Source organism: Serinus canaria, chromosome 4, assembly GCF_022539315.1.
Source record: "Serinus canaria isolate serCan28SL12 chromosome 4, serCan2020, whole genome shotgun sequence".
Classification (NCBI taxonomy): domain Eukaryota; kingdom Metazoa; phylum Chordata; class Aves; order Passeriformes; family Fringillidae; genus Serinus; species Serinus canaria.
In genome coordinates this window covers 10,680,579-10,702,680 of record NC_066317.1, presented here as the reverse complement: position 1 = coordinate 10,702,680, position 22,102 = coordinate 10,680,579, and the positions used below count along the sequence as shown (strand labels likewise).

General features: G+C 37.9%; 1 protein-coding gene across 1 annotated transcript in view; it reads left to right on the top strand.

The window, feature by feature from the left end:
• MGAT4D (MGAT4 family member D) overlaps window positions 1-18,830 on the top strand; it is a 34,794-nt gene extending 15,964 nt beyond the window's left edge. Inside the window, exons 5-15 of the mRNA XM_050974118.1 lie at window positions 655-701; window positions 2,480-2,593; window positions 3,885-3,960; window positions 8,748-8,859; window positions 9,400-9,530; window positions 13,474-13,581; window positions 14,410-14,603; window positions 16,266-16,344; window positions 16,452-16,530; window positions 17,522-17,634; window positions 18,125-18,830. Of these exons, the coding sequence (XP_050830075.1) occupies window positions 655-701; window positions 2,480-2,593; window positions 3,885-3,960; window positions 8,748-8,859; window positions 9,400-9,530; window positions 13,474-13,581; window positions 14,410-14,603; window positions 16,266-16,344; window positions 16,452-16,530; window positions 17,522-17,634; window positions 18,125-18,151 (1,080 nt within the window). The 3' untranslated portion in view covers window positions 18,152-18,830. The remainder of the gene's footprint in view (window positions 1-654; window positions 702-2,479; window positions 2,594-3,884; window positions 3,961-8,747; window positions 8,860-9,399; window positions 9,531-13,473; window positions 13,582-14,409; window positions 14,604-16,265; window positions 16,345-16,451; window positions 16,531-17,521; window positions 17,635-18,124) is intronic.
• The last annotated feature ends 3,272 nt before the right edge of the window (window positions 18,831-22,102 follow it).

Below are 22,102 nucleotides of genomic sequence, written 5' to 3'. Positions count from 1 at the left end.
AATTGGTAACAATTATATATTAAACAACTTGTTTATTTAAAGAAAAGATCTGAACTATTTAGACAGTTATTGTGTTGCTTTAGAAATAGAACTTTGCACTCAAAATGTAGTTAACAGATATGTTTGACACACTGTTACTTTTATGAACGAACAGCAGTGATGAATGTCCTCAAAATTTGCAAACACAGAGCTGTAAGTTTGTTACATTAGGAAGAAATTAAATGAAAATTGTAAGTATTGCAGGCTTTAGAATATTTTGCTTAGGTGATTTTTCTCATCAGCCTTAGGCCTCTTTTGTGATTTTTGGATTATTAACTCAAACCAGCTTTTTTTACTGATAGTTATGTGGCTGTGCTTTACTGGCATAGCAGAACAGAATTTTAGGCAGAAAATAGCCTGGTCTTCTGCAAAAACAGTGAAAAACAAAGTGCCAAAAATGGCAGCTGGAGATATTTGGAACAAAAGTGAACTATATTGAAAGTTTGGTTGGCTTGAAAAACCCATACTGTTCCTTACTAGAAATGCTGCTGTAACATACCACATTTGTTTGGAAGGAAAAAAAAAATAAGTGTTTGCATATACATATTCCTTACAAAGTGTTGTTTAATACAAAAATGAGTAATTTCTAATGAAACCCTCCCTTATTTTCTTTAGGTGGATGCAGAGTATGTTAAAAGTGTTGCAGAAAGTGTTAAAACCAGGTAAGTCCTACACTCAGCCACCAGTGTGCACATATTTGGAGCTTTTATGGAAAGAACTAGAACATTTCAACACTGAAATGGAACTGAGGCAAAGGTGCACTCTCAGTATGTATGCCATAACACACTGTGAAATTGAGAACAGAAGTATGTACATCAATTTATTTTTCATTTCTTATTTGATAAATATACTTTAACTAACCAGTGAAGGTCTCAGCTTAAATCTGTGATAAATATTTACTTGAGCCTAAGTCTTTTTGATGCACCTGAGGTTGCATGTATGAGGTCCCCACTGACTACACAACCCTGCAGTGTAATCTGGCATCTGTCAGAGAATCACAAAATTCCTTAGGTTGGAAAAGACCTGTAAGATCAATAGAGTTCAACCATTAGCCCAGCACTGCCACCACTAAACTACGTCCCCTAGTGCCACAACACAGCCACATTTTCCCAGGCATCTTTTTTTGACTATTTTTTAGGAAGACAATAGACTTGGGACAGCAATGGGATTACATTTATAAACTTAAATGCTACTACATGATGGGCAATATGAGATGGGTAGTCTTTGCCCTGCCAAATTAACCCTAGAGATGTCAAATGGAAGCTTGGTTCCCACTGCAGTTCTGCTTGCTCTTATCTTCCTTGAACAAGATCCCTGGAGGAGTTGACCTTTTCTTCCCCGTTTGAGCATTTCTGCACATCCTCCTTCACTCAGGGGTTTCCCAGACTGTGTTTTGTGTGTGGATTTCCCCCAGAAGACTCCTCATTCTGAGGCTGTTAGCTAAGTAAGATTCATAATTTCCTGCCTTCAGAGGGTTTAGCTCAGCTGGGAGGACAAGGGGACAAGGGAAAGCGGCATTCCATCTTGGCACTGCCAAAGTACAATACCTAGAACAATTTAAACACTCAGATAATTTTAATTACTGCTTTATGGCTTTTGAAAAAATTACTGCAGAGTGTTTGCTTTGTCAGGGGTTACACAGTAAGATTGTTATTTTTTTCCCATAATGCTGGTACTCTGATGTGCTTAATTTTTAGTGTTATCTTTTGTTTACTGATCATAGGAAATGGGAAACTCAATTTTGAAACCACTACTCTACCTGTTTTGTGTTGGGGTTTTAAAATTATGGAATTTATGCACCTGAGGCCTGATTGTTTGTTTTTGTTGGGTATTTTGTTGGATTGGTGGTTTTTGTTTAGATTTTTTGATTAGTTGCTTTGTGGTTTTTTGGAGGAAAGGGGAAATTTGACTTCCAGGTTTGGCTCCCAAAGTAGGTTACACATTTTTTCAATGTCTCTTTAAATGGAAAATTTAATTCTTGGAGCTGAGACTAGATCCAGATTCCCTATTTGAAACTCCTGCTGTGGGACAGTTTAATTTTGCTTAGAAAGTAGAGTTAGTGTTGGAGCAATGGTAAGGAAACTGGGAGCTCTCATGCAAGGGGAAACAGTTATGTGTTGTTCTGGATAGTGGGTTTGGTTGAGAATTACTGCTGCATTTTGGCAACTATCTCTAGATTGTTAGTAAGCATCTACAGATGCAGGAGGAGCAGGATTTCTGAGACACACTTCTCTTAGTGTTTTCTGAGACTTGGATGAGTTCCTGACCTGTCTGTTCTGATGGTTGTTAAAGACCCCTTCCTGGTTCCAAATTTGCAGTTAGTTTCTTTGCTAGAGTTGTAAATTCCACTCCCGAGGAGCAGACCTAACTTTGCTGCTGTCTGTGGTTGCCCTCAAAAGTCTTTTTGAGGAACAGGGTCTCACTAGGATTCTTTTCCCAGCTTCCCCAGAGAAGTCCAGTCTGGAGTCCTAGAGGTTATTTCTCCTCCTGCTTCCTATTACCCAGATCTTTCCAACCTGAAGAAAACGCTTGGAGATTCTGAGGACCGAGTAAGGTAAGATTGCTGTATGAAACCTAAGAACTTTTGCTAAGAGTGTAAAATGGAAAATTCAGAAAAAAGTCAGCATTGTTTGAGCTGATAATGTTTTTGTGTTTCAGAGCTAAAGGACCTCATTTGTACTTATAAAAAAAATTTACAAGGGGATCTTGAGAAATGCTATGCTGCACATCAGCTTCAGGGTGAGAGTCAAGGCATCTCCTTTAGGTCTTGACTCTAGGCATCCGAGAGGTTTTAAACCAGATGGATAATGCCAACAAGTAATAGGCTATATGATCTATCATTAAAAAAAAATAGAAAAATCTTTAATGTAACTGATGAGGGAGAGTCTCTGTGAACACACAGCCCATGTGGCCCTCCAGCTAATCGCTGGCAAGTACTGTGGGTTTAATTCATGACCTAACTTTTGGTGATCATTGGGTTTTTATCTACTGTTACTACACCCTTAATGGTGATTTCATTCACTCTCATGCCCCAAATTCAGTAGGACAGAGATTATAGCCTTAAAAAAATACATATTTATTGGAGGAAAGTAATTTTCTTCGTCAACAATAACTAATTTATCAGAAGCCACTGCAACAATGCAGCAAGAGAGTGGCAGTACTAAGAGTTTACGCTGGAGGAAATCAGCTAGTATATTTACATAAATGTGTGTACCTATATTGGCTTTATAGATAAACCTTATGTGTTCATACCATAGACCATAAACAAGTTTACATACTTATAATTTAGTTTTAGATATTATTAGGTTTGGATCAGTTATACTTTTACATTAATTAAATACTAATAAATGACTCTGTAGTCTTTCAGTGTTGATTATCAAACATCATCATCATCCTCTGGTAAAATGAAAGACTGTACAAAATATGTGTTTATATTTAAACCTGAAAATTACAGTTATCAACCTGCTCTTGTGTTGTTCATATGTAAAACCACTTACTTTTTCATCTTTAAATAATCCATGTGTCTTTATTTCTGCTCTTCATAAAATAATGAGTAGAATCTTTTAAGTAATTTGACATTAATAACTTGTTAGACATTTCAAGGTCCATTGACAGAGATATATATTTTTTATTGAATGTTAACTTTTACAGGAAAATAAAATTATTTACAAATGTTTACATTGATTTTAGATGAATGCTTTTGCACTTAACAATGGGTTAGAATATGCAACCGTACAATTTTATTGTAGAGACAAAAAATGCAGAGCATTAGAAGTTCTTTTATTATAGAAATAACTCTTGCAATCCCCTCAAAAATCTTATCAGAATTTTCTGCTTATGTTTAGGTGGAGAACTAAACAGAATTTGGATTATAGCTTTTTAATGCTATATGCTCAACCTAAGGGAACATTTTATTTACAGGTATGTCTGTATTATCATTAAGTAGCAGCAATACCTCTGTACTGATGATTAGTTTTGGCAATTTTTGTTTCAAAGGTGTCATGGTTTGACAAAAGGCCTCAATAAAACCAGCAGTATTACGTAATTTTCTGTGTATTTTGCCTATAATCCTTAAAAACATCCACATATTTCTGTATTTATCTACATCTTGAAGCCAGGTACTATTTGATTAAAACTATCTCTACCTTCCTGTCATTTATGAAGTTGAAGAGCAAGGTAACTCTGAAGCATGAAACTCTCATTTGATTATGTTAAGAAAGTCAGAGTTTAGTATCTTTTTACTTACTGCAGCCAGGAAAAAGAATAGTGATAGGTTCAGGTTATAGCCCAGATGACAATGAAGTGAAGTATTTCAGACAGGGAAATACCAGTAGAATGATACTTGAGATAAGGTCAATTACAAGTTGGCACAGATCCTTAATTCTCCAGAAGATTTGTGTTAGCCTTTAAGAAGATCCCTATGCATTTAAGCTTAGCTTTAACCATCATTCTAGATTTGTGCTAATTTGCACTCCATAAAGATCTTAATCACCACCAGAGAGTCCAAAATTAATAAGATCTGTTCAATCATGGAACAGGTCTATAAAATTTCACGTAGCTCAATAATGTCAACAGTTTTTTAAAAAGTTCAGAAGAGCATTTTGCCTCAGAATTGGTATTCCATAAGGACATCATAGGTTTCCTGGAAGCAGAAGACTGCAGGATCTGGCATCTCCTACAGTTTTTCTCAGGATTCAACAAAACCACATTTGAGCTGGGCTACTTAAGAGTCCCCATGCTCTGTTCTCAAATGTGGCATAGGTGCTCAGGATGCAGGTGGACAAACAAAAATGCTGTGTTTTGAACAAGTATGGTTTAATGGAAAACGAAGTATTTTCCTGTGGCTTTTGTATATTTTAAGAACATTATCCAAGTTTACTGAGTGCACTGGAGCATCAAGGTGTAGGAAACCCAGCAAAGTGAAACGTTAGGATGCTACCAGACAATTGATGTCCCTTCCTGTTACCAAGTTCTCCAAGGATTCATATTTGTACTACAATGACTTACTTATGTATTTGTATTTCTAAAGGAATTGAGAACATGTGTTTTCTTATCTGAGACATTATATAATGACTGAACTGGGTTATTAAGAACAAAGCCTGGATGGTGGTGGTCTGGAGGGAGTTATGTTTGCCTTTGGAATTTTCTCAGAAAGAAACTATTCTTTCCTCATCCCATTCCTCATAACATTCCTACTATATCCCATTCTTCATTTGTATGGCCAGCCTGCAGCTGAAGAATGAAGCACAGATGCTGGTAGCACAGATGCTGGTCTGCCCAAAAGCTACTCTGTAGAGTGCAGGTGAAAAGAATGAACACTTGCTGCCATAAACGTAGTTATGTCCTCCCTCTATTTAGAAATCTTGTGTTAAAGGAAAGCAATCAACTTAAAACTACTTTTGCTTAGACTGGTACAATATTTATTTCAGTAAGCTTAAGCAAAACTTGAGCTATGTTAGATTTTTTATTTAATTTAGTCAGGAATAGTATTGATTGAGTAGCTGACATTAACTCCCAAACCTTGAAAAAAGATAAGCACACATAATTAGTCTTGACGTCTACAGAACAGTTGATATCATGAGTCAGACAAGATCTTTGCTGAATAAACACTTGTTCTAGGATCCTGCTGAACCAGGATTTAAGTAAGTCTTTTTGTGGAGTCCATTGAAGCTAACAGGCTTACACTGGGGATGAACCTTACCCACTGATTACCCATTGATCTACTTGTCTACTTAAAGCTTTTTTTCCCCCCCACTCGAGAAAACTTTGAGGTTCTTGTTTCCACTTTCACTAAACCTCCTGGCATGCACCAGGGACCCTTGAAACACTTAGAATAATGGGATCATAACATAGGCATAAAAGCAGGCAATCCAATCCCAGCCTAGTAGTGAGGACATGCATTTGTTATTTCTTGTCCATGTAGAATTAGTTCACTGCAGGAGTCAAACATTTCAAATCTGAAAGAAACACCGATAGAGCAGTTTTTAAGTGTTTTCTATTAGCACTGAGATGAACAAAAATAAACCATTAAATAAATCTTAGCTTCTTCAGATAAAATCTCTTATCAAGTTCTAACTTGTAGTAGTTTCCTGAGCTACTGCTATGATTTTTTTTAACCTCATATGGAGGCTGGGAAAGCTTTGTATAATATATATATATATATATATATATATATATATATATATATATATATATATATACACTAGTAATATACATTGCCAGCAACATTTCTCTAATGGATTTAAAGCCTGAGCAATATCTCAGTGAGTTCCCTAGGACTCTTTATATGGGCTTTTTTTTCTTTCCCTCACTAGACTCTAGGTTATGCCTGCTATTTGGTAGAGCTCCTAAGAGGAGCTCCACAGTTTTCACAATTCATTGTCAGTGAGACAAAATGTAAAAATACTCTAATAAAATTCAGGAAGGAAAAACCTTCCTGTCTGATGCCTAAACTTTCATTGAATTCTTTGACTTTTTTGTTACTACTTCATTTTTACTTCTCTTAGACAGACAACATGCATAAGAAAAATGAAAGGAAACCCATTTGGTACCTATCATGTAGGAAATTTTCATGGTCTTGCTGTAGTGGATGTATATTTTTTCATTCAAAAGCACTGATGAGTGAAGGGAAGTTAGCTGTGATTATGTGTTTTGCTGGCCTTCCCATGGCAATGGGGCAAGTGGACTAGGCAGTTCATATCTTAAATTTCCTGATCCACCTGTGTGCAGCTGCACAACCTCCTTTGTCAGATAAGAGCATATGAGAAAACAAGTGGCTGTAAGCTGAAGGCAGAAAAAAAATCAAATTAGAATTTGGGTGCAAATTATTAAACATTCAGGGTAATAAAATGCTGTATAATATACTGAAAAAAAGGGAAACTGGAATCTCTAAGCAATGAGAGAGGTTCTCCAAGATGTGCTTTAGCTGAACACAAATTACAGGGTTAAATAAATAACTTTAATGGTTTGTGCTACATGGGATATCAAACTACATCCTCTAATAATCACTGTCAGCTTCAGGAAAGACCATCTCAGACTTCAAAATTACTTTCTGTTCATAATCACAGACACAGTCACTTTGCATCACAGCCTCTGTGCTTTAAATCTTCACCGGTTTTGCCTACTTTTCTTAGGTGTTTCTTGATATGGTGGCCTCCCTAGGTTTTTGATATACTCCAGTCTGCTTTTCATCCTTTTTTGGTGCCCCTCAATTTCTCTTTAAGGATTCTCTAAAACCTTCTTTGATTCTTTGCTCTTCTCCTTTTACATCTTGCTCCTGGCTAATTGCTTTAAGCTCATTTAATTTTATGCCAGATTTCTTGTACATTGATGTTTGGCTTTTTTTTGTTGATGTTGTTGTTCTCTTCTACCTAATTGTCAACTCAGCTAGATCCCCAGATCTCAGAATCTGTTCAGACGCATCTTGGTCAGTTTGTCTCTATCTGTGCATTTTTTATCTTACCATCAGCAAAACCTGACAGGGTCAAATACAGATCTCAATCTCATTTTCCTAACTTCATTCTACTTACTCCTGGGTTCACTGTTGCCAACACATTTCTTGTCAGCCAGTCCTATACATGGAGCAATGCAGAAATGCAGCTAAAACCTCTGGGCCTGATCTCTCAAGCTGATGATGACTCAGTTGAAGACCCAAAGCCAACAGGAAATCATGTTTTGTTCGGCTGTGTTTTTTTCCTCAAAGGATTAATTTTCTAGCTGTTTAGCTTTCTGAGGCCAGTTCCAGCACAACCAGACATGCAGCAGGGCCAGTGAAGTACAGTTAGAATAAATTACTATATGATTACATTACACCCCAGCAATATTTTCCTGAAGTCTTAGCCTCCTCTTCCTGTGTTTTCACACTCATACTGAATTCAAACCATTAATTACTTGTCCCTTAATTATTTCTGGAATACATTTTTTTCTTTGTGTCATTGCCTCCAACCTCCTTGTCTGGATTCGTAATCCTCAGTTTTAGCAGCAGGAACAGCTTATGGCTTTTCAGATGCCCAGTTCTTGTCTGAAAGCCAGGCAAAAATGAAGCCAATGCCTTTCCCATTTCTTTGATGGATGTCAGTCTCCTCTTCCAAGTACCCTTCAGCTGGCTCTACTGCTGTACTCTGTGCTGGCCTTTACAACATCTTGAAAGCTCTATGTATACCTGTCCTTCAGTGTGATTCACAGAGCACACCCCTTCATTTCCAGTATCCCCTGGTTTCTACAGGCATCTCAGTAATCTTCCACAGTCCTTCTCAGTCACCTTGTTTGAATGACAAAGTCTGCCCAGGCTACTGGAGGTTTTAGACACCTTTCCTCTCAGCCAGTTTGTTCCTCTTGCTTCTCAATGCTTATGCAACCTAAAACCAAACTCTTTCTTATTGTCTTCCTTAACCTCTTGTCTGTTTGCTTAATGTTTTCTTCTAAGTGAGTTCTTTTAAAGGCAGGGAGTCCTCCTTCATCAAACAAGGGAGAAGCACCTATGGTGTTATGGTCACTCCTGTAGATAATTACTTAATGAGTGATACTAAACCAGAGATATATGTAGAAACTAAATACCAATGCACTGTAGTTTGGCACACCTTCAGTACATGTGGTACAGCAGTTAAACACAACACGCTTGTGGCAATGTCACCACCTTCTCTGCAAACAATAAAATCACTGCTTGCCTTCTCTTTTTCTGTTGCATTTCCCCCCCCCCTCCCCGCCAGCTGGAAGATGATATTATAGCCAAACCTGATTATATTGAAAGTATAAAAAGCTTTGCTGCTCAACAGTCCCAAGATTGGATGGTTCTCGAGTTCTCACAACTTGGATTTATTGGTAAGTATTAAGACCTCAGCAGGATCAACTGCATTTGGAACTGTGTAGATCAAAAAGGTCTCAGTCAGAATCACATCTCAAAGCATGGAAGAACTTGAATATCAAAACTTCCTTGGTTCTTCAGGAAACAGCCTACTGAAAGTAGTTTACTTTTGTTCTCTTCAAAACTGTCTTCAGAGTCTCTTCAGCATAGAATCTATTGAGTTCCCATAAGGAGGAAATGCTTCCACCTCAGGGAACTATGTGCCCCTGTAATGTGTAGTTCTCTTTTCAAGAATGGAATTTGAACAATCTATAAAAAACCCCCAAAACTTCCTTTTCTTTATGGAGGAGAATATGCATCCCATATCATAAGGCTGGATAATGAGCAACTCTTCAAAGCCAGATTCTATGTGAAGTTTTTCATTAAATATCATAATTACATTAGTGTGTGGAAGGCTGGTGTGATACTTAAATATTTATTTAAATTAATTACATTTAAACATAAGGCTGGTAATTCTTGCATAGCAATAAAAATACAACTTCTTGTCTTGCTTTCAGGAAAATTGTTTAAATCAGAAGACTTACCACTCATAGTGGATTTTTTTCTCATGTTCTATAAAGATAAGCCTATTGATTGGCTTATAGACCACCTGGTCTGGGTTAAAGTGTGCAATCCAGAAAAAGATGCAGTAAGTATAACTGTGAGTTTGTGAAGATAAATAACATTCAAACACTCTCAGTGACAAAATTCACTTTCAAAAATGGAATATAAATCTCTCCAACTGGACATACTTTGGACTGACCAGAGTTTCTGCTTCTTCTTGGGTTTAGGATTCAGGCATCTTAACTGGTGCAGCCAGTTCCTACTCCAGGATTTGCACGTGTTACTTTTGTGTTGATAAAGGAGCAAGAAGAAATAAACAGGAATTGTGTAGAGCAGGAGATTAAGGGGAACAGAACAAACAAGCTTCAGGTTTTACCCTGTAGCATAAGTGACTTCTGGGGATAGCAGAAGGTCCCTGGTTTTAGACTTAGTAGTGCATTGCAGAGTCTCCAGATCCACTTCATACAGATAAAAGCAAGCTTTTAAATCCTGCTCTGTGGGTTAGGCCAGCTCATAGGAGTTAGAGTGTGCCTCAAGAAACTAATTTCAGTTCTTGCCTGCCTGTGAAAACAGATTAAAAACCAGATGATATTATGTTGACTTCACCTATTCCAGATCTAACATGTGCCAACTTCCATCCAATGGATTAAATACCTTATTTATGGCTGTTCCATCTTCTGAGACCTGATTCCTACTTAAAATGAAGCTGTGTTCCCGAAAGGCAGGCAGGCAGCTTCTGAAAGTCTGCTCTGATCAAGCCAAAGCAGAGTGGTGTCGCCAAGTTTCTACTGAGTTTCACTTCTGCATTTGCAATTTCAGTTGCTGTGGGTAGAGAAAACCTACTGAGACAAATCAGTCTCATGTGGCCCTTGGGTGGGAATGACCACTGGCACAACCTGCTGGGACTATTCATGAGAATGCAGAAAATGGAGACTGGGAAAAGGTTGGGGGTCCCAGCTGTGGTAACTTCTCTGTTTGACGGGTTAAAGCTGTGAACTTTCCTGTAGGCACCAGAGAAGGCAAGCTGGTGCCTGTAGGAAAGTTCCAACCAAGAGTGTCACAAAGTGATCACACACTGTGCTACACAGAAGGGTCAGCAGGGCACTTGTTTGTGGTTTCTGTGTGACATCCTGTGGTGAAGGATGTTTGTGTAGAATCATAGAATTGTTTGGGTTGGAAAAGACCTTAAAGATCATTTCATTCCAACCCACTGCCATGGGCAGGGACACCTTCCACTAGACCAGACTGCTCAGAGCCCCATCCAACCTGGCCTTGAACATCTCCAGGGGTGGGGCATTCGCAGCATCCGTGGACAACCTGTTCCTGTGCCTCACCATCCTCACAGGAAAGAACTTCCTCCTAACAGCTAATCCAAACCTACTCTCTTTTAGCTGGAATCCATTCCTTCCTGTCTGTCACTGTCACTCCAGGCTCTTGTAAAAAGCTTCTCGCTGTGTTCCTTGCAGGATCCCTTCAGGTACTGAAAGGCTGCAATTCCCAAAGCCTTCTTTTCTCCAAGCTGAACAATCTCAATTCTCTCTGCCTTTCCTCATAGGAGGGGTGCTTCAGCCAACTGATCACCTTAATGGACTCCTCTGGATTCAAGACAGGTCCCTGTCCTTCCTGTGCTGGGACCCCAGAGCTGGATGCAGCACTGCAGGTGGGCTCTGACCAGAGCAGAGCAGAGGGACAAAATCCCCTCCCTCCCCTGCTGCCCACAGTACTCTGCAAGAACCCAGGACACGTTTGGCTCTCTGGGCTGAGTGCCCATGGCTGGGGCATGTCCAGCCTCTCCTCCACCAGCACCCGCCAAGTCCTTCTGGGCAGGGCTGCCCTCCATCTGTTCATCCTCCAGCCTGGACTGATACTGGAGGTTGCTCCAACCCAAGGCAGCACCTTGCACTTGGTCTTGTTAAACCCTGTGATATTCCCAAGGGCCCACTCCTTGACTTTGTCCAAATTTACAGCCTGGACTGTGTATTAGCACATCAAGATTCAGCTACATCTGCTCACCAAGAAAGACAGTTTGTGATGAACAGAGCCATCAGATCTCTGCATGGTTCAGAAACTTTGTCATGCTTGCCTCCCATGAACCATCATTCACTGCTGGGGTCTCCAGTACCAAAAAAAAAAAAGCTATGGACCTGTTAGAGCAGGTAGAATGGCCACAGAAATGATCAGAGGGCTGGAGACAGGCTGAAAGAGTCAGAGCTCTTCAGCTTGAAGAGAAGGCTTCAGGGGAGACCATATAGCACCTTCCACTATCTAAAGGGAGCTTGTAGGAAAGAGGGAGAAAGTCTTTTTATCTGTTATGATAAGACAAGGGACAACAGTCTTAAACTGAAAGAGGGTATGTTTAGATTGGATATAAGGAAAACATTTTTTATGGTTAGGGTGGTAAGTCACTGGCACAGGTTTCCCAGGAAAGGTATAGATGCCACATCCAGTGTTTCTCACCAGGCTGGATGGGGCTCTGAGCAACCGGGTTTAGTGGAAGCCTGTCCATGGCAGGGGAGTCAGAACAAGATGATCTTTACAGGTTGCTTGGAACCCAGCCATTCTGTGTTTTTGCGCAGTGGCCTGTGCCTATCACGTGCAGTGGGAATTGCAGGCTGCAAGGGTGGGAGCCCTAACTCAACAAGCAGCCTTATCTCAGCTTCTGCAGAAATGACCACAGCAGCCTCATGCCACCGATTATTCTCAGCTGCTGCCCGAAGCAGCTCTTTTGGTAGTGCTGCCATAACATAAAACAAGACATTCTAGAGCCTGCATTGCAGGGGATGAATTGCAAACCCTGTCAGTAGAAAGATCACAAATTTATTTTCATAAAAATATTTCTTCTTTACTGAAGTCTAGTGTGCCTTTCAGAGAAACAGTTGCCAGTAAATCAATTTGTACACAATGTATTGTGGTTTTACATTGTTTTGCTGAACATCTGCTGTGGACCAAAAAAAACCAACTTAGCTTTTTTATTAGTTTTCCAGGGCATTTGAACTTTTAATTAATACTCATCTGAAAACCATAAATCCCTCATGAGTTTTGATAGTTTTAAGCCAGCTGAGTGAAGACTTAATCACTTCTGGCTTTAGAAGGCATTGGTATATTTAATGTAACATTTTTCTTTTATAGAACTGAAAGCACTTGATGGAAGAGGTAAGCACATTATCCTCTCAAATTTTAAGGTCTCAGACCTGGAATACAGAAAAGTTAAATGATCTTCCAAACTCATATAATAATTCCGTGGCAGCACCAAGAGTACAACCCGGGGAGTCTCATTTTAGCTCTTAGCTGTATTCCTTCCCATTATGCTTTATTGTTGTATTAATTACTGTGGCATGTTTGTGTCATTGTATCGAACTACAATGCTCTATATATACAAAGAAAAAAAATTACATTTAAAGAAGTAGTTTGCTATCATTCAAAGATCAAGAAACTGAAAAATTAGTACCAATTATAGTTATTTAATTTCTTGATATATGTCATGTCCCAGGTGTAGTAAACCAGAAAATTGTGGTTGAAACAGTATTTAACGGCATTCCCTAACTATGTGATAAAAGATCCCTAATTTAAAATACATTAAAGACTCCGAAACACAACAGAAACAAGCAAAAGTATGAATATTGAAATGTAACCAAAATCCTTCTTAAGAATGTCAGTTTTGGTCAAAATAGTTTAATTAGAATGATATGGCAAGACTTAAAGTTGAAATAAAGTTTGCCAGAAACAGCTAAGAAATCAATCAGTTTCAGATTTGAGTCCATTTTTGTCACTCTGAGAGTGATTCATCGCATACTGTACAGAAATCCCTGAATTAGTGGTGATTGAGCCTACAAATCTAAATAACAGCATGAGTGGAATTACGAGTTTTGGTCTAGAAACAATGTATGTGACAGAAGGTGACTGTTAATTTAAATATGGATAAAAAATCTGAACCTATACCCTTAACTACATAATGAAATTGCCTTATGGAACCTAGTTTGTCTCTCCCTGGTTAAATAATCCTTCACTCCCTTTTATTTTCTTTCTAGACACACTGTGAAAAGGAAAAGTCAAAGTTACGTATCCGTGCTAAGCCATCTCTCTTTCAGCATATGGGAATTTTTTCATCATTGGCTGGGAAGATACAGAATTTAAAAGTAAGAATAAGACATTATTTCCATATTTTTAAATTATATGCTTGTGTTCTGACTTATTTCTCAAATGAATTTCAAGGACCACATCTTTGGCATTATAAGGCATTTCAATATCCCATTAGGTTCTACAGATTTGGTAAAGAATTTTGATTTGGCATCTAAACTGCAGGTGGAGTACTGCTCCTGCACAAACACCTTTGAATCTCTCATTTGAACAGCATTTCATGGCATGTAGGAACCCTTTTCACAACACAAGGTTTCAGATGCTCTGCTCCATGCTAACAAAGCCATGATGATTTGTTTTGTCTGAGCAGTTCACATTCCCAGTAAGAAGGTAGGACAAAGGTGTGCCTAACTTGATGGCCACAGATTTTAAGGGAGAGTTTGGAGGGCAAACTACACATCTGATAAGCACGTGAGCATTGATGAACCAGACTTCAGGAATCTCCTGATGGTGCCATCTAAACAAGTGACAAGATCTCTCAATTGGAACAGACCAGAGATTCACGTACCTTTAGCAGAGCTCAGCAATCACGTGTTCTGGCAGAAGGCATCCTAGACAACTATGAAATAGCCTCCTGTGAAGATTTTTATTTTTAAACCTTGGCAGCTAAGAAACAATCAGTACAGCTCTGTCTACAAATCATAATGTTGAGTCCCAGTGATTACGCTGAAATTAATATTCTATATGTATTAAAAATAGATGATGTATTTTTTGACACTGAGGTGATTATTTTCTGGAATAGTTTCCTAGTTTCCTGTACTAATTACAGATATCAATGCACTTTTTTAATGTTGTATGAGTGAAATTACATTTCTTTACATCAACAGGACAAAGATTTTGGAAAAAATTTGCTACATAAAGCACATAATAATCCACCTGCAAAAGTGGACACAAGTCTAAAAATATACCAGCAATATACCTTGGAAAAAGTTTATAAAGGACAGGACTGTTTTTGGGCTTTAGCTCCAGTGGCAGGTGACTACATCAGGTTCACATTTTTAAATCCACTAGAAGTTGAAAAGTAAGTATTACATGATATGGAACATGGAAGCCTACATATATCCAGTTTGGAAATGCTTGAGTCTGTTTGAAGTTATCAGTGCTCAACTGTTTGCATAAACCTTGTTACTAAAAAAATCCATGATTTGCTATTTATCTGCTCTTTGTGAGCAGATCCCCTCCTGAAATACATGGTATATAGAGAACTTCTGAATTTTTTTTCCATTTATTTCTTCAGGTAATTTTTTGCATTATATTTCTCAAAGGAATTTGTTTTTAACTGATGAATTTCATCAGTGGTGTCAGTGAAAGCTTTATTTGCGTAGTTGCCAACAGAAAGGCTGTTTGCATGATGTCAAGTCTGTATCTCCACCTAGTGAGCTGCAGTGAATGACAGTTACAATAAACACTGGTGTTCTGTATTAATTAACTGGTTCATGCTTTATGAAACTTGGGTAGGCTGTAGTTTTGCATGTTCCTGTTATTGCAAAGCTGCTCTGGATGAAGGTAACTCACATATGGTATTGTCGAATGGCTGGTCCTGATGCCTTGAGAGGCTCCCTGGGACAGAGGCTAGACAGTGTTAAAGGAATAAAGCAGGTATTTATTAAAAGGCCCTCAAAGGACACACCTTGGGCAGTACAAGAGCCTGGCTGAGGCTACACCCAAGATGGATGATGGGTCACGAGTTTTCACACTTTTATAAGTTTTGGTCATTTACATATTGGGGTTAATTGTCCAATTACAGCTTCAGGCTATGCAGTCCCATCCTCCCAGATTGCTCTCCTCAATTCGCTGTTGTTTGTACTTTTTGGGCCTGAAGCTGCAACGGTGTCTTTGGTTCTCAGGCTGGAAAAGGATTGGTTTGTCTAACTTAACTGAGGGAGAACTTGCTAACACTTTATTATTATGCAATTCAGTTATATATTTATGCAGTACAGAATCTGGAAAGTATGAAAGCTAAAACTTAAGACATCAGTCCAAGTCCCGTTACATTGCTAGTCTGTGAAAATGTAGGTAAATCCTATAATATTTGGTGGGTTTAAGCCTTGAATATTTGATATCAGAGGAGAGAGTTTGATGATTTAAATTCTCCTAGTACTTTTTGAATCTAAAACCCCAAGAACTCTTAAAGCCAGAAATGTAAAACCAAACTGGGATTTTTATGCTTGATGTTTTAGTCGGATTGTTGTTTGGTCAATGCTCTTGCTTATTGGCTATAAAAGAAATTCTTTAGAAGCACCCGAGTTGACCAGTATTGATAAAAAGGGGAATTCTCCTGGCATGTAGTATATGGCCTAGTAGAAAGAGAAATTTTTGCTGCCACTCACCTTCCAGAAGCCCATTCCACTTCAGTCTTACAATTATAGGAATAGATCAGAGAGCAGATCTTCCTTAGCCATTTAAACACGGGAAGTTAATTTATTTGGAACTTGAACACTAAAAAGGGGGAACACTTGCCTTTGTGGTCCCAGAGAAAGATGGTTTAAATATTTGTTCCGTTTAAAATAAAAATACTACATTATGGTTTGGTTTATAGTTTCAAGGCCTATTTCTGTTCTCTATAGCCCAAAATATATAAAGAAAAGGTATCTGAAACTTTCCTTCAAAACAGGAAAGAATTACTTCCCTAGAACTCTTCTAAAGTATAAAATACCTGGAAATAATACACCTTTATCATCAGGTACTTGTTCAGAAGTGGAGACATGGAGCACCCTGGTGATAAACTGTTCAACACTACTGTGGAAGTGTTGCCAGCTGATGTAAGTCTCTCATTTAGAACCATATTTCATTTTCAGAATGATATTCAGCATAAAATCTCATACCCTAGAAAATACTTCTTGAAATGTTATTGTTTTATTTTTTACAGGAAACGCTAAGAAAAGAACTGATTGACAATGGAAGTAAATTTAACTACCCAGCAACCAAAGATGGATATTTAAAAATAGGTAAATTATTTATTGTTACTCCAAAACCAGTAATTTTGTTCTTACATATAAAATGTTTCTGCTCTTAAGGATTTCATTAACTCTTTGATAAATTCAGCATTCCAAGGTGAACTAATAAGGAAAAGAAACCCTTGGCATTACTGCATATGGTAGTGCATGGTGTTTGACCAATGACTCTCCTTTTTTGATTTAAATATCACCAGTGGCAAAAGCCAAGAAATCTAATTAGAAGGAGAACTAATTACAGTCCCTGTAAAGGGTCTGCATGGCAAGGTTTTGGTAGCTGGGCCAGGGGGCTGGGGGGAAGCTACAGGGGTGGCTTCAGTGAAGAGCTGCCAGAAGCTTCCCTTTTGTCCAGTGGAGCCAGAGGCAGCCAGCTCCAGGACAGACGTAAAAAGGCTGAATCCATCAGTGAGGGGATGTGTTATCCAGTGTGGAATAACACATTCTTAAAAGGGGGCAGAAAAGCTCTGTGGAACAATTGCAGCTGGAGAGAGGAGGGGGAATACATGAGAGACAAAACTTTGCAGACATCTAGGTCAGTGAAGAAGGAGGGGGAGGATGCCATTCTGACTCCCCTAAGGAGGAAGGATCAACAGAGACAACATGTGATGAACTTACCATGACCCCTATTCCCTGTCCCCCTGCACACCTGGGGGTAAGGAGGTAGAGAAAATCAAGAGTAAAGTTTAGTCCAAGAAGAAGGGAGGGTTGAGGGAAGGTGTTAAGATTTGATTTTATTTCTCATTAGCCTGCTCCGGTATGAATAATTTTTTTTTTCCCAAGTCTGGCTTGCCCGCGACAGTACTTTGTGACTGACTGTTCTCTCCTTGTCCTTATTTCCACCCACGAGTCTTTTCCAAAACATTTTTTTCCCTAACGTATTCCTGGATTTAATTTATAGTTTGTAATTAAGAGCTTTTTCACTAAGTTTGCTTGGAAGTGCTTTAATTCTAATAAATGTTCTTTTGGGTCTTGTGGGTTTCTTCAGGGGCTTTTGAAAATGGCACTGCAGAAGGCAGCATCGATCAGGCAATAGGAAGAATAAAGGCTATTCGTTTATCAGTCAGCTCTGATTCTCCAGTCTGGGCAATACTGAGTGAGGTAAGCATGTCAAGAAAAGCATTTCTATTTTTCATTATGAAATGAATTTTGCTTCTTCCAATTGTGTACTACTGGTAATCATTCATCTTATTTCATTTTGAATAGAATTTTGTGTGGAAAAACACAAGTGAAGAATTATGTTAATTATTTTCAGGAGAGAAATTAAAGGTACTTCATTGAAAGTGCTGGAAATGCTCACACTATAGTTGCTAGGACTTGGGTTTTGACAAAGCTCTTTTCAGTCACCATCTTCAATATTAATAACAGTATGTCAACATTTTCAGACAATCCTCTGGTTTTTTTAATTCTTCCAAGTTTTTCCCAAGTGTTTAAATGTCAGTAATTCATAAATAGAAATTCTCAGCAGAAGTCACTGAAGAGAATTACTACAGCCTTAAACCCTAGGCATAGGTGGAAGAAGGCAAAAAAACTAAAGTCGTAGGCAAAGCTCCTGCAGATTTTAGAAAATAATAGATTTTTTTTTTTCCAGGTACTTATCAAGACATCTGAAAACTGAAAAAAATACATTTTTGATGTGTCACTTGTTATGTATTTCTTGAAAACAAAGCTGACTTCAACAAAACAAAACAAAACAAAAAGACTGGGTCAAAAGATCAATTCCATATCCATTTAGTTATTAATACTCTGTATTAGGAAAGAGTTGAGATAAATCTTAGGTCTTTATATAACAAGGTGTATGAAAAGAATGTTAGTAATTTCTATAAAATGTTCTTGAGTAATATGTCATGCATAAAATCTCACCTTAGTTTGGCAACATTAAATAGATATTATTGAGAACAATTGATAAGGCATTACAGCCTGCCTCAGGGACTAAAGCATAGAGGTATAAGAAGTTTCACCAGAAATAAAAATACAGGCATTTTGAAAAATCTTAAGGACACGGCATTCAACTCCATTAAAAAACACTGGTCAGTTTTGTAGGAAAATTAGAACTGAAGGAAAAGTTGTCAATATTCATTGCAAGTATTTAAAGTAGTTCACAGGAACAACTTAGTGTTATGAAAATTGATCTCAAACTTAATAAAATGTGTTTCAGGCTTAATGTAGGATAAGTTATGTTAAATTTTTTTTAATGAAGATTGCCTACAAATTATCATTTTTATAACTTGAAACTTAAGCAGGTATTTTTTTTAAGATTGTAAAACTTCTCAGTGAATTATGCAATTAATTAATTACAGGAAATAAGGGTATTATGTGTAACTATATTTTTGTAAAAAGAAAATCTATTTAAATAAAATTTTGGAATTAGATAATCAGCGTGTACTGATATTTTAATTCTTGTCACAAGTTGAAATTCAATATAAATTTGAAAATAAAGAGTAAACCACAGTAGTCTCATTTGAAAAGTCTTTGGGAAATTACAATCTACCTTGGACATCTACCTGTTAATGGTCAGAATTCCAGAATCATTTCCATAGCACATGAAGCATGACTGCATCCTCATTCCCCCTGCACAGGCATTGCATCCTGACAGCGGGAAATAAACTGCAATATGTGGATTTGTATGGTATGGGTTACATTAATGTAGAGTTGTCTTCCTAATGCCACAGTTTATCATTTAGAATGAGATGGAATTAATTATATTTTTTTTGCATTAAAACAGTTCAGGAGAGTGTTTTTTCAAAGACAACCTCTAGTAATACTTTGATAATATTGGTTAGAGGTCTATTATTAATTTATTTTACTTTATTTAGACTTTTATATACAGGATTGTTTATATACTGTGGTGATATATATATGTGTGTGTGTAGATGTATGTACATACATATATTGAAACAAATATTGCAGCCTTCATTAGGTTAGGAGTTTAATGCCAGTTAAAAATTAGTGCAGTAATTCAGCATGCTTGGAGGTATACTGAGGGACACCTTTGTTCCTCAGCACTTACAGTGAAAACATAAAACCTTCTTTTGCCATGGTTTTCACTGCAACAGATTCACTGTTGGGAGTAGTGCCTGCATTCAGGGTGCCTTACATTCCCTTGTTACAGGGCAGTGTCACTAAGGAGGAAGTTCCAGAGCAATTATTTAAATCAGTGAAGACATAGAATACACTAAAATAATAGATTTTGCTACCAAAACATCTCATTTTCACAGTGAAATGAGATTTCTGTCTAGTTGTTGAAGCGTACTTTTAAGCTCATTAGAAGTTAATCAGAATGCTTGAAATTGTATTAGGAAATGACTGGACTTAAAAAAAAAAATAAAAATTAAATTTTCCATTCTGTGCTGCCAGAATGGAAATTTTTTTCTTGGTGCTTCACTCCTTGTTTCTGTTTTTACATATTTTACATAACCTTAAATCAGAGAATACCCTTCTCATCACACTGATGTAAATGAGGTTTTACTTGGTGTTGTAAATAATTAATGCTTCACAGGAACCATTAATTCTTCCCTGTGCTTTTGCAAGAGCAGAGCAGAGCCACAGTCTGCAGAACAACAGCTCTGCTGTAAAATCAAAGGAACCTCCTCAGAGGAATTCTGGATTTTCACTGAAGAAGCAATAGAGGAAAAACAAGTATTCCAGCCCCAGGAAGTTTACAACAAGGAAGTGCAGTGAAAGAAGACTTCAGCAACAACTGAATACCTCTGTGTGCTATTGGCAACAGCCACCACCAGCAAGGGAATGAGCTGGGTTTGTTCACAAGGAGTGGTTACAGAACACTTGCAGCTCTCTTTCCACCCTGCAAGCAAGGTCTCACCTGGGGTTTTCCATGTAATAATCCTATGCACTGAACCTTCACACTCCATGGCTCCAAGGCCAGATCAAAGGCTGAATAGAAGCCTTCCCAGAGGAAGGCTTCAGTTCAGGTCCAGGGGATAAGGAACTTCCTCTAACTTTATGAGTGACTGGTTTTGAAGTCTAGGCATTGTGATTGTCACTTACGAAACTAAAGGTGGTAAACCGTAAGTGAAAAAAATAACTGCGAAAAGAGTTTCAGATTACAAACCAGATCACCAGGCTCACTCAGTGGGGAATTTTACTTCAGTAATTTCATGTGGTTTAAAACATGGATCTCAAAAATAAGGTCTACCTCAGACTCATTGTACATGTACTTAATCATGTTAAATGTCTTTGTGGTAAGAAACCACAATTTTCAAGCTAGTTCTGTTACCAAAATCCTCTGAAAACATTGAGAAAAACAAGACTCCCTCAACACTCACCTTTTTTATTGTTAGGGAGTAAGGCATTACTTTGTTCTTGCCCAAGAGGAGTGTGCAGCTGACAGTTTTAGCTTCTGTGCTGGCACAAATACAAATCTTCCTCACTTATACCTTTTTGGCAAAGAATAATGCTCATTGGTTCCAAGTTGCATAATTCTCTCCATTAATTAGTATTCTGTCCTCTACTGGTTTCATGTAATTTGGTACACATTTTTTTACTCCTTTTATCATTTTTTTCTCAGATGACAAGTCCCCAACTTTTCAGGCATTAATCCCCTCTCTGTCTTCTGGTTACTTCAATATCCCTGAAGGGCTTTAAACTTAAGATCCCAGTTGTCCAATCTTTAGTTCCCTTTGGCTCTGTTTATTGAAGCTTGTCAGGTTCGTTTTAGCAAACTTGAGGTTTCACTGATTTAAGGATCACAGTAAGAGTCTGTGAAGAAAACTCGTGCTGGCTAAAACCAGGCATTGCTTACAATTGTTATAAATAAGAAGCTTGACTATGCCAATATTCAAGCAGCAATCAATTTATTAATTAATATGGTAAAGTATGAGCAACACAGCGCTCGATACAGTGGGGGCAGTTTCCCTCCAACTGCCGATAGTTGGGGCTTACAGGTATTTATAGGGGTACTCATAAGCTTTCTCAGCAGTTTCTATTCCAATTTTTACTCATCAGCAGTTTCTATTTTCCAATTTTTATGTCACAATTGTGATCTCAGGATGTGTCCCAAAAAGGAGGGTCCCCAGATGGTGGTGGTAATTTATGAGATATTGGTCCAGTTTCTGCAAGAATAAAAACAAATCCCATCTGGTGAAGTCCAGCTCCCCAGGTGTGGGTCTGCCTTTTTAATTACAATGACTATAAATCTCATAACAGTGATGTCCAGCTTCCCTTGGTCAAAATTATAAATCCTTGAGATGATGTTCATCTTACTTTCTCAAGCTGTTTTTCTCTGTTTTGTTAAGGCGTGAGATAAGCATATTTCCTTACATATATTCCAAAGCTATAGTTTCATGGATACAAGCAATATTCTAAAATTGTACTTCAAAAGGGTTATTATTGCAGCACTCTTTAAGACCTGACTGCAAGCAAAAAGCAACATCCTTAACACTTTAATTCAAATGCTCCTAAATCAACTAAGGTTAATTGCAAACAAAGGATAGGTTCAAAGGCCTTCTTCCATGCTTTATTTTCCTCAGTTATTATTAGAATTCACAATTGTCCCATCGTCAGCCTCCACACATTTCTCAATGACAAATACACACATTGCCTGTATGTA